This window comes from Epinephelus fuscoguttatus, linkage group LG10, assembly GCF_011397635.1.
Source record: "Epinephelus fuscoguttatus linkage group LG10, E.fuscoguttatus.final_Chr_v1".
Lineage (NCBI taxonomy): Eukaryota > Metazoa > Chordata > Actinopteri > Perciformes > Serranidae > Epinephelus > Epinephelus fuscoguttatus.
The window spans coordinates 17,491,446-17,503,723 of NC_064761.1; the positions used below are offsets into that span (position 1 = coordinate 17,491,446).

A 12,278-nucleotide genomic window follows, 5' to 3' on the forward strand; every position below is an offset into this window, starting at 1 on the left:
GTGTGTGAAAAGCTGTTCCTGAACCAAAGAAGGTTAAAGCTGAAATGTCTCAATAGCTTAATAATGGACTGCCATGAGGTGTGTAACAGACATTGATGTCTTACTGAGGATGACTTGTTAAAATTGCGGTGATTCCGCAACTTAAAATTGATAACTCAATACCTCATTTAGCTGCTAGAATGCCTGTGGACTCTAAGTCTTGTGTATGTTTTCCACCTTGAGAAAGATCCTATTAGACTGAAACTGGTTGACATTTTAAATGATACACCAGACTACTAAAGACTCTTTAGTGTACCTTCTAGGGCCCGACCGATTTATCGGCTGGCTGATTTAATCGGCCGATTATAGCCATTAGAGAATTATCGGCAATCGGCCAAAAGAAATGGCTTTTTTTTTTGGGACACCCTACTTCTTCCTTTACTTTTTCCTCCTTTAAGTGCTACCATGCAGCATCATGACTAATATAAATGTACATTTCTGCCGGTGACCTGTTTACACCTGCAGTGTTCATTTGCACTCACAGAGGACCAGTAGCTGTTGTAAGAAAAGGTGTCACAGTATTGGGCTGAATTATCAGCTGAAATTGTTAACACTTATATTTTCATCATTAATAAAATGTAGGGAATATGGTGTTTTACTTAGAAATGATGTCCTTGTGTTACTTTTTGCACTATAACCTACCTCTGTTAAATTGGCAATAATAAGAAGAACTCTGGTACTGTGAACATACATGTGAATGTCTTAATCATATAGACTTTGCATGATTATTTTATTTCCCAGAGGTTTACTGCCTTTTTGTACATCATATTTTTGATTTATTTTGTGTTCAAATTGTTCATATGCTGCTTGTTCCACACACTTTCTGATAATAAAAGCATTTGAAAATAGTAAAATGTTCTTCCTTCAATTTATATCTTTGTAACGAGTGTTTGAACTATATTTAAGCCATCAAAAGCAGATATTTCGGGGGGATTTAAATTGAAAACCGTAAAAATTTAATCGGCCGATATATCAGTTATCAGATTTTTTTTATTCCATAATATCGGAATCGGCATTGGGCCCAAAAAATCCATTATCGGATGGGCCATAGTATCTTCTCCTTGAACCTTGCTCTGACTTGAAGTGCCTGATGACCACCGTATCCTGTGGCCATTTTTTTTCACGCATCTTAAGGTTCCCTGCATTTACTGCATGGGAAACTGATTGAGCACATCTTGGCCTCTGCTTCTTTTTTGGAACAATTCTTGCATTTCTGTTATCGTTAGGGATGTTACCAACAACTAATACCTCTCATATTTAAACGTACAGTACAGGCCAAAAGTTTGGACACACCTTCTCATTCAATGCGTTTTCTTTATTTTCATGACTATTTACATTGTAGATTCTCACTGAAGACATCAAAACTATGAATGAACACATGTGGAGTTATGTACTTAACAAAAAAAAGGTGAAATAACTGAAAACATGTTTTATATTCTAGTTTCTTCAAAATAGCCACCCTTTGCTCTGATTACTGCTTTGCACACTCTTGGCATTCTCTCCATGAGCTTCAAGAGGTAGTCACCTGAAATGGTTTCTACTTCACAGGTGTGCCTTATCAGGGTTAATTAGTGGAATTTCTTGCTTTATCAATGGGGTTGGGACCATCAGTTGTTTTGTGCAGAAGTCAGGTTAATACACAGCCGACAGCCCTATTGGACAACTGTTAAAATTCATATTATGGCAAGAACCAATCAGCTAACTAAAGAAAAACGAGTGGCCATCATTACTTTAAGAAATGAAGGTCTGTCAGTCCGGAAAAAAAAACTTTAAATGTGTCCCCAAGTGGAGTCGCAAAAACCATCAAGCGCTACAACGAAACTGGCACACATGAGGACCGACCCAGGAAAGGAAGACCAAGAGTCACCTCTGCTTCTGAGGATAAGTTCATCCGAGTCAGCAGCCTCAGAAATGGCAAGTTAACAGCAGCTCAGATCAGAGACCAGATGAATGCCACACAGAGTTCTAGCAGCAGACCCATCTCTAGAACAACTGTTAAGAGGAGACTGCGCGAATCAGGCCTTCATGGTCAAATAGCTGCTAGGAAACCACTGCTAAGGAGAGGCAACAAGCAGAAGAGATTTGTTTGGGCCAAGAAACACAAGGAATGGACATTAGACCAGTGGAAATCTGTGCTTTGGTCTGATGAGTCCAAATTTGAGATCTTTGGTTCCAAGCGCCGTGTCTTTGTGAGACGCAGAAAAGGTGAACGGATGGATTCCACATGCCTGGTTCCCACTGTGAAGCATGGAGGAGGAGGTGTGATGGTGTGGGGGTGTTTTGCTGGTGACACTGTTGGGGATTTATTCAAAATTGAAGGCACACTGAACCAGCATGGCTACCACAGCATCCTGCAGCGACATGCCATCCCATCCGGTTTGCGTTTAGTTGGACGATCATTTATTTTTCAACAGGACAATGACCCCAAACACACCTCCAGGCTGTGTAAGGGCTATTTGAGCAAGAAGGAGAGTGATGGAGTGCTGCGGCAGATGACCTGGCCTCCACAGTCACCGGACCTGAACCCAATCGAGATGGTTTGGGGTGAGCTGGACTGCAGAGTGAAGGCAAAGGGGCCAACAAGTGCTAAACACCTCTGGGAACTCCTTCAAGACTGTTGGAAAACCATTTCAGGTGACTACCTCTTGAAGCTCATCGAGAGAATGCCAAGAGTGTGCAAAGCAGTAATCAGAGCAAAGGGTGGCTATTTTGAAGAAACTAGAATATAAAACATGTTTTCAGTTATTTCACCTTTTTTTGTTAAGTACATAACTACACATGTGTTCATTCATAGTTTTGATGCCTTCAGTGAGAATCTACAATGTAAATAGTCATGAAAATAAAGAAAACGCATTGAATGAGAAGGTGTGTCCAAACTTTTGGCCTGTACTGTATGTCTAAACTTAGACTCCGCGACTAATCTAAAACTAAGAAAACACACAAAACAGTCACAATGGAGCACAATTTCATCTATAAGGTTACGCATTGTCCACAAAAATATTGTGTACATTTTAAGAGCCATTTGGTTTTGTTAATCACATTTTTCCATAACAAAATCGATTTGTAATGAAATGTATTGCAATTTGCACTGGGCATTATGAACATTGCACATTATCCTACAGAACATGGCAACAACTCACATGACAACTCAAAGTGACTGATTATTAAATTGGTATTTTTGTGGGGTAAATGCAATCACATAAAATAACAATTTTAATAAACAGTTCAACAGAATAGTATTTCTAGTGCTGACTAGTAAGGATAGCAATGATTAATCATTTAGTTGACTAACTGTGCACATCCCTTCTATTATATAACCTACATTGAAATTAATTTGAGTGGACTATTACAGATGTTGATTTGTTCCTCGGTCTGTGTTAACTTCTGCATCAATGAACAAATTAATTTTCTAAGAATTCTGGTTCATTTGAAACAACTTGTTTGCAGCATGTCTACAGTTAGCTGTGATTTATTGGTTAAGAAAGAAATGAAATCTGTGAAGCACTAAGTTTGGAATTGACCTGTTTGTTACTTTGGTACTTTCAGTACAATTTTTGTAATTAACTTGTTGTTAACAGAAGAAATGGCATTTTTTTGGGACACCCTACTTCTTCCTTTACTTTTTCCTCCTTTAAGTGCTACCATGCAGCATCATGACTAATATAAATGTATCTTTCTGCCGGTGACCTGATTACACCTGCAGTGTTCATTTGCACTCACAGAGGACCAGTAGCTGTTGTAAGAAAAGGCGTCATGGTATTGGGCTGAATTATCAGCTGAAATTCCATTATTGGAACGACACTATGAATAATTTCGGTTTCTCATTTATCTCAGGATAATACATCAGCCACCAGTTTATAAAGAGCATTCCTGTCCTGATGCTTGTCTTTTAAGTAAACACACTGAGAGTCAGAATACTCAAAATGCATTTATTTAAGTTGTTTGTGGGTGTCTCTGTCTGTTTAGGTTTCTTACACTTTTGTATGTCAACATTAGGTTAACATTTGCTGTTGTGATTAAACCATATGTGCAGTTGTGCGGGCATTTAATTTCTGAGTAAAAAATGATCTTGAGCCTGAGGAATCAAGGTCACAGTGTGTCCCACTTCTTCTCCGGGCTGCTTTGTTTGCCTCAGAGCTCAGCCGAACGTTTAGTTGAAACCAGATGGAGAATGCTGGATGTCAGCTACTTCTATACATCCCACCGTGGCTACTATCCGCATGGGGTCCTAGCGCACACCTCTCTCTATGTCTTTGTGTTTCTGGATCATGCCGTGTCACAACAGTGAGGATTAAAACAAAATGGCTAATTAGCTCAGGTCTACAGTATGTTTCAATATGGCGCACCAGGCTGTCACAAGAAGAAAACAAGAGGCTTCTGTAATCCCTCACCATCATGGTGTGTCTGTTTTTATCTGTGGTCTTCCCTCTGTCCCCTCTCTCTGCTCCCTTGAAAACCATCTGCTAGTTGGGTCTGGATCATAGTCCTGCTGTGTGGGTATTTTGCATTTATTGGCAGTGGGCTAGTGACCTTTAGAAATCTCTCTTCACTGATTGGCTGTGTTTAATTTTGTCTTTGGTTTGAGTATGGTTTTAGGCCTACATATTCTGCAGAGCCTGGTGAAATATGGACTTAATACCAATATTGTTATCAATCAAATTAGGTATTAGATGGAATTTTGGTGATAATAATGTCAAGACACCACATAGTTTCATCTTTTCCTGGTCTAATATACTGCATTACAGATAAGTGACACACTTTTCATTTGCAGTTCAGTAAAACGTACATACAGCGAAAGAACTGTCTCTAACTACTCATTCAGTGTCAATGTTTTGTTGTTCTAAAGTTAAACTTTGAGGAAATATAAGTATTCAAAATGCCTTTTGAAAGTACAAATAGTTATTGCCAACATGTTGTTAAGATACTGTGAAGACTCACTGGAAGAAGAGATCTATCTCAATGGGACCTTCCTGGCTTAATAAGGGATAAATAAAATAAATCCACACTTTCCAGTGATAGATAACCAGTTCAGTCAACCAATCAGCCCGTGGTCGAGTCCAGAAGGCTCTTATGGTGGTAAAACTATAAATTAGGACATAAAAATCAGACATGACCGACTGCATGAGCCTGTATTTTCTGTTTAGAGTACCTCATGTTGACAGGGTTGTCCTTGATAAAACATCATGTGGTGCACAGAAATATTTCTTACATTATTCATTATCAAAGTTATGCATGACATCAGACAAATCTTGCCACACATGTAAAAGAAAAAGTCACTAATTTAGTTAGTTTTTAATTACAGTGTGCTTTGAATCATTACAGGATATGATCATACTGTCACCCTACCATACCGCTAAAAGTCAATAAATTGTAATACTGAATTATCACCAAGCTCTGACCTATAATATTTCTGTCCTTCTGTACCTTTCTCTCGTGCAGAGCTAACCTGCTCTGCCAAACAGAATGCCGTCTGCAGGGGCCTCCAGTCTCACTGCTGAGCTAATTAACAAGGTGTGAGGGCGTGTGCGTGTGTGTGTTTGATAGGTCTTGCTGTGTTTGTTTCTGTGTGTGCATTGTGGCTGCCGAATGCCAGGTCACCAGGACGCGCACACACACACACACACACACACACACACACACATACATACAGATTCAGCAGAAAAACAGAATCCCTGTGTGAGGGCAGCCCTGGGGAAACACTTGCATGGATTCTCTTGGAAAAGGCAGGACCACATTCTAGTGGGTTTTTTTTGTGCGTGTGCGTGTGTGTGTGTGTGTGTGTGTGTGTGTGTGTGTGTCAGTAGGGGGTCAGGAGGTAGAGGCTCAGCTGCTGCTACAGTATATTCCCTACTGAACATCAGCCAATTAAGTGTCTAACTCATGAAAAATGTTGCAGTCATGACAGCTCAAACTTCAGAAGTTAAGGAGACAGGTTTTGTTCCTTTGTGACTTTCTTTTTAATTTTTATGACTTTGTAGGTTAGAATCGGACATTTTAAAAGTGAGCTAAGGGATGGAATCTAATTCAAGGTCATGTCCTACATTATAAAATAGTATCAAAAAAATAAATGACTAGAAATGAAATGACTAAATGTCCACAAATACCTCCTCAGTCTAGTTGTTGTGAAATCCTTGTGATGGCTTACTGCCTCTTAAACAAATGTTGTTGAGTTATGTTAGCAAAAAGTAAAGCATGTATATCTGCAACATATTCACTGTGTAAATGAATCTTCTGCTACTTTGTTGTGCTGCTTATCAAAACAACAGACCTCTAACTAATAGCCAGTTCATGAAAGATCAGCTGCAACATGACTTATGTTTTCTCTTTGAAACACCTCATATCAAGAAGGTTTTTTATGCAAAAAGACATTTCTGGTTGGCAGAAAGTATGTGCTTTAGGTTGTCACCCATTTGTTTGTGGCAAAAGAAGAGCTAGGTATAGTTTAAACAACAATTGTAAGAGCACCACAGCAGTCATTGCTTACATACTGTACACATTAGCGGCGTAAATCACAAGTTTCATCAAGATACATTATTTTTTTCAATTCTACGGACAATAATACGATATTTGCTGATATAACAAAGTCTCACGATGGAATTTCGATTTGATTCAGGGCCCTGTGATTGAAATGAGATGTCTGTAAATATCCTCATTGTCTTTTTCTTTGCTGCCTACCACTGTCTGCCTGGCGTCAGGCCACCAGCACTGTTTGAATGTTTTGGAAAGAGGTGTGCTTGAACAGAAATGGTGACACAGACATGCCATGGAAATTTCAAAATAGAGGCGTATCTTAAAGATGATGATGTATCAATGTGATACATACTATTGAGTTGTGGATCATTGCATTGAACTGAATATATCACTCCACATAACATGTACAGTAGGCCTGCTCGATTGTGGCAAAAATTATTATCATGATTATTTTGGTTGGTGTTGAGATCCTGATTATTTAACATGACATTGAGTTACAATTTTTTTGTCTCTCAAAAGGTCGATTTTCTTGAACTTGAGTCCTTAATATAATTCTGCTGAAAAACAGGCTCAAGGTGAACTAAACCTGCTACAGCCTGGCTTAGAGTAAGTTTGGGCTTTTAGGGCGGGGCAAAAGCGCACTGTATTAAAGGAAAAGAGCACGCTGGATTCATAACACAACACAGGAGCATCTACACGAAACAGATTTCGGCCCAATAATTGTTTGATCTCAATGATCTTTTTTTTTCATAATTGTTGAAAGCCAAAGTCGGACATGAAAATTTAATTATTAACCGTCCAGCCCTGCCATACTGTATATGATCATACCCAATATATAGGAAATATGACTAATAAATAAGCTGATGTTGTTACCTTTCATGTTAGCTGTTACTAGTCTTGGTGCTAAGCTAAACTAACCAGCTGCTGATAACAGCATCATCATCATTTTTTCTTTAGTGCTAAGTTGTCACTATTGTGATGTTTTTGCACTCTGAGTAAGATAAATAAACGCCATCTTTTCCATCACACATTGCAGTTTTGAATAGTAAATAAACAAAGCGGTTGTTATACAGAAGGGAGCATTAATAATGGTATTCAGCTGGCAGATATGAATGCAGTCACAGATGTGAGCTATCAGCAGCAGCATGTGACAGAGGATGACTCAGCCAATCAGAGCAGAGTGCTGCTGCCTCCAGTTTCACAAGCTGTGATTATCTCCTCGGTGGCTACCTCCGCTTCTCCTGCCTCGCTCCCTCCATCGATTTATCTTCTCCCCTGTATTCCCTCCCCCTCCTCCCCCATCTCCCCTGTCACTCCTCCTCCCTGCTTCCTTCCTCAGCGCCCTGCATCCTCTGAGTTTATCCTTTGAAGTCATTTGTTAAGCTCTCCTCTGTCCTCCCTCAGGAGCTCCTTTCCTGCACTGAAGGTGTCCGGGGAGTTTTTATAAAGTTAGGATTCTCTGGAAGCTTGTTTGTGTGTTATTTCCAGAGACTTTGATTCTGTAGTTTATTGTCAGGGGGCAGAGAAGAGGCTGAATAAAAACACCTCACAGATTTTTACAAGGAATTCAAAAGACATCCTTGAGATTAAAATCCCAAGCACTTAGACTGTGACGTGGAGGAAATGAAGGTCAAGTGAAGGAAAAGTATTAATGCCATCTTCCTCTCTAATGCCGCTCTACTTCTTTTTCTCTGCCTCTTTTTATAGATTGCTGTGAATCTCTGAGTGAAGATGGCCCTCTTTAAGAACAACTTCTGGGTAAGTGTCATCTTGAAAACACCTGGAAATGAGTCAGTATAATGATGTATATTATGCAGATGGACATATGCCATTGATGGCTACATTGATCGGTCTTTTACACCTTAAGCCACATATTACTTATTCACCTGTTACAGCTGAATCACAACCATGAGTCACTGAGCTTTTCATTTATATTCTCAGCCAAGCAGCCGAGCCTCCGGCTCCCTGCTGCTCGTCAGAGATGCACAGGAAGCGCTAGCTGTCTCCCTCCTCCACTCACTTGCAAATAATAGAGATCGATTTTGTATTGAGCAATCTGCTTACTTTCTGCTACATGGGGAGCAGTGTCATCGAGATAATTCTTGTTGGCAGAGATAATATCACTTTCTGCAGTATTAATAATGTAAAAGGCTATTTTCTGGAGCAGTTTCAAATGCTTTTAACGTAGCTGTTACTTTTCAGGGAAATTCTTAACGCTAAAGCCTTTTACTTGTTTGGTATAACTCTGTGGTCTCTAATATGTGTAACATAGTTTTGTCATTAGGGCCAGTATGATACCTGCATTTCAGCACCACACCATAACAGTACTTCAGTTTGGGCATTATGAACTTGTTTGAACAATCTAGGGCTGTACCTGATGCAGAATTATGTCAGAAAAATCAGATTTGGCTGCTCAATACAAATATTAGACAGTTCTTTTTTTCCCCCTCCATATAAAGTTTTGAAGTTTGAACAGGCTCAGTGCGACAGTGGCATTCAGGTAATAGGGTAAACAAGCTAAAAGTGCTAATCATGGATCAGAAATGTTTGCCAACACTAGATATCAAACAAAGGCCAGACAGACACTGTGTCCCATTAGGTTACTATGAGCTATAAGTTCACCACCTCTAAGCAGAAGAGAGAGGAGAAAATGTTATCTCGAAGCCTAATGGGGCAGAGTCTCTCCTTCTTTGTGCTGCTGCATCGTGTCCCCAGCTATGTGTACCTAAGAGCGAGCAGCATGAAAGTCAAGAGTGCTCATTCTGCAGTGTACTTCTGGGGACCAGAACGTCCCCAGAAGTACACTGCAAAGCACACTAACAAAAAACAACAGCCAAAAAAATACGACTGCTGAACTTGAAGCAATTTCAGTCGACAAAGGGGTCTCCAACTAATGATTAGAATCTCTGACTTTCAAGCGGCAGCTCTAGAGGAAGTTTTGTACTTTACAAGAATACACCAAACTGCTTAATGTGTTAGGGTTAAACAAAAAACTCTACAAAAACAAAATCTAATAGTCTAAAGTTTAAAAAAAAAAACCCTAAAGGTGTGTTCAGACAACAAATTTGACCTCTAGACCGTTTGTGTTTAGTCATCTCAAACAGCCAAAATATCAACTGTACCTACGTTTACTGTAAGCTAGCCAGAAATGGAAGCTTTGTCCATATGTATGGGAGTTTACCTGTGTTTGTTTGTGCTCTGTTGTGCTCTCTGACTGACCCGAGAACTCAACAGAAACTCCCACTCTTTCTGATATTCTCCTCTGTTCTCTTTACATTTCTCCTGTTGTCTTTGTACTTTTATGACACACATTCATAAAGTCCCAGAATAAGTTCAGATTTTACACTTAAGTTCGACGCACACCACAGACATGTCTTTATGTCAGTTTGCACCACACCAGGTAAAATTAAGCTAATCGCATGTTTCCATTGATTTTTTTTTTTTTTTTTAACACAATCAGGCTACCTCTAACATTTGCAATCAGTGTCAACTTGCCTGTGTGTCGCCAATACGACACTTTTCTATGGACATATTTCTGTCAGTGCTCAGAAAGTGTTCAGCTTTGATACCCAGCTCTAGTCTCTGTCTTTGCAAAGTCAAAGTTTTAGAAAACACAGAAACTCAAACACATAGTATGGCAGAAAGTTGATCCTGGCGCCTGATGTTTCCATGTGTCCCCCCAGATTTCCTATGTATTAATATTCTAACCGTATAATCAATCATGACCATAGAGTTGAATCAACATCTCTCTAATACAATGTCAACCAAAAGTTTATCATCATGAGCCCTGTTAAGTCAGGATTTCTTATATGGTGTGAGAATGCTTTAGATTTTGCAGGTGTCCCTATTAAACTGGTAACACCATACCGCAATGCTTGTCAATATTGGCATTAATTAGATTAATTTGTGCAGTAATCAATGGCCTCATTAGCAACTTTTTATAGTTGTGTTAAGTGGAGGAGGGATATCTCTCTTTCATCTCCCCCCAACACCACCCTCATCCCCCAGTGACTTTGTCAGCTGTTATAAGGTCTCTTTCCCTCCCTCATTTTTTCCTCCATCCTCACTTTCTCTTCTTCGCTTTGTCCCTGCACACCTGGTACATCTATTTCAGGTCCGCCCTACTTCTTACCTTGCCTCATCACACTCTGAAAAGTCCTCAGTAATATTTTAGTAGTTGAACTATAAAGTGAAGTGCTCTGAGTTTTAATTCAGACACAGAAATTAAATTCAGCTTGGGCAATGAGCAAATGTAACCGCAAGGATTTTTAGAACATATAAGGTTGTTATATAAGAGTATTTTTTTCCCCTTACTGAGCCTGTATCCAGGTTTTTGTACCTGAGGCTAAGAAATGGTTGTCTGTCAATGTCAACATCCCGCAGAATTAAGCTGATTAGAAAAGTGGAGTTATTCATAATTAAAGGTTAAATCAAGACACAGTAAGACAATGGTACTCAGAACACTCTGTTTGTGGTTATGCATGTGCGTCTTTGATTAATGAATAATATTGTGAGCTTTGTAATTGTGGCTGTTGGTGTCTTTGTGCAGTTGTACAGTGTTTTTTTAATTTCTATTTTATTGCTTGCTAAACATCCCTCTATGATCCATGGATATTGCAGTCTTTGTGCTGCAGGCAGAGTAGCAGACAAGGAGGTCTGCAGGCACAGAGGCAAGTGGAAAAAGCAAGAAAATGAGAGCAAACTGGCGGGGAGGGAAGCAGGCAGGCAGAGTCATGCAGCAGAATTTCAGCCAGGCAGACAGATGAGGCTGGAGAACTGCTGTGCTTCTGTATCACAGAGACGATTAAATTTTAGTCTTTGTCACAGCTCCTGAAATACACCTTCTTTTTTTTTTTAAATCATTTAAGCTTATATGTGTTATTTGTGTACCTTCATGTACTGTACATATTCATAACCGTGTTTCCCATCCAGCCTTCTTTCACACACAAATAGCTGTGTAATACAAACCCTTCAGTTAATTAGGCAACACAGCCGCTCGGGAACAAGCCGCACACACAGAGCCTCGTCTTGAACAAGAACATTCACAGACGCTCACAAAAGCCTCCTCATAGCCCGCCGTCCTTTCCCATTAACTATATAAGGGCTGCGGTCATGGCCCACAGGGGGACCATCAGCTATAATTAAGTACATCTTTAGTAATTTAAGGCCCTGTTAAGTCTTAGGAATAGAAATTCTTAAAGGATTAGTGCTGTTTAGTTATTCATGGAATTTAGAGTTTTCATTTTCAGAAACAATTTATGCAACACATCACAATTTGCTCATGAGAGATGATGGGGAAGGTCAGCAGTTTTTTTTTTCATATATGATAAAGGAGGCTCATAAAACTCACTGCTGTGGTATCACTATTCTCTGAACTTATCAAGAATGGATAGTCACCCAATAAAGTGGATACATGCCTCATGTCCTGGACTCTTATGTCTCCAAAGGCTGCAGGTTTACTGTAGTTTGGGGTCATTTGATTGCCTGGAAATATGGGAATATGCACCGCACACTATTGGTATTATGAAATCTGCTGTAAGCCTGGTTCCATACTAGTGCTGCACGATTTGATAAAAATGTGCGATTTTAGTGGACAATATTGCGATTTGCGTTTGCGATTACAATTCAGTTGTCTCTTTGTCTTTAACGTTACTTGGCTTGGCTTTCACTAGCATGCATTCTTCGTTCTTTTCTCTGTGCTGTCTCAAGTGTTTGGTTGTGTTGCCGCGGGACATGGCGACTTTAACCTTGCAAGTTTTACACAGCAC

The 12,278-nt window shown here is 39.6% G+C and overlaps 1 protein-coding gene across 1 annotated transcript in view; it reads left to right on the forward strand.

The window, feature by feature from the left end:
• Nucleotides 1-12,278, forward strand: part of fcho1 (FCH and mu domain containing endocytic adaptor 1) — a 79,559-nt gene that overhangs the window by 11,499 nt on the left and 55,782 nt on the right. Inside the window, exon 2 of the mRNA XM_049586935.1 lies at nucleotides 8,218-8,268. Within this exon, the coding sequence (XP_049442892.1) occupies nucleotides 8,242-8,268 (27 nt within the window). The 5' untranslated portion in view covers nucleotides 8,218-8,241. The remainder of the gene's footprint in view (nucleotides 1-8,217; nucleotides 8,269-12,278) is intronic.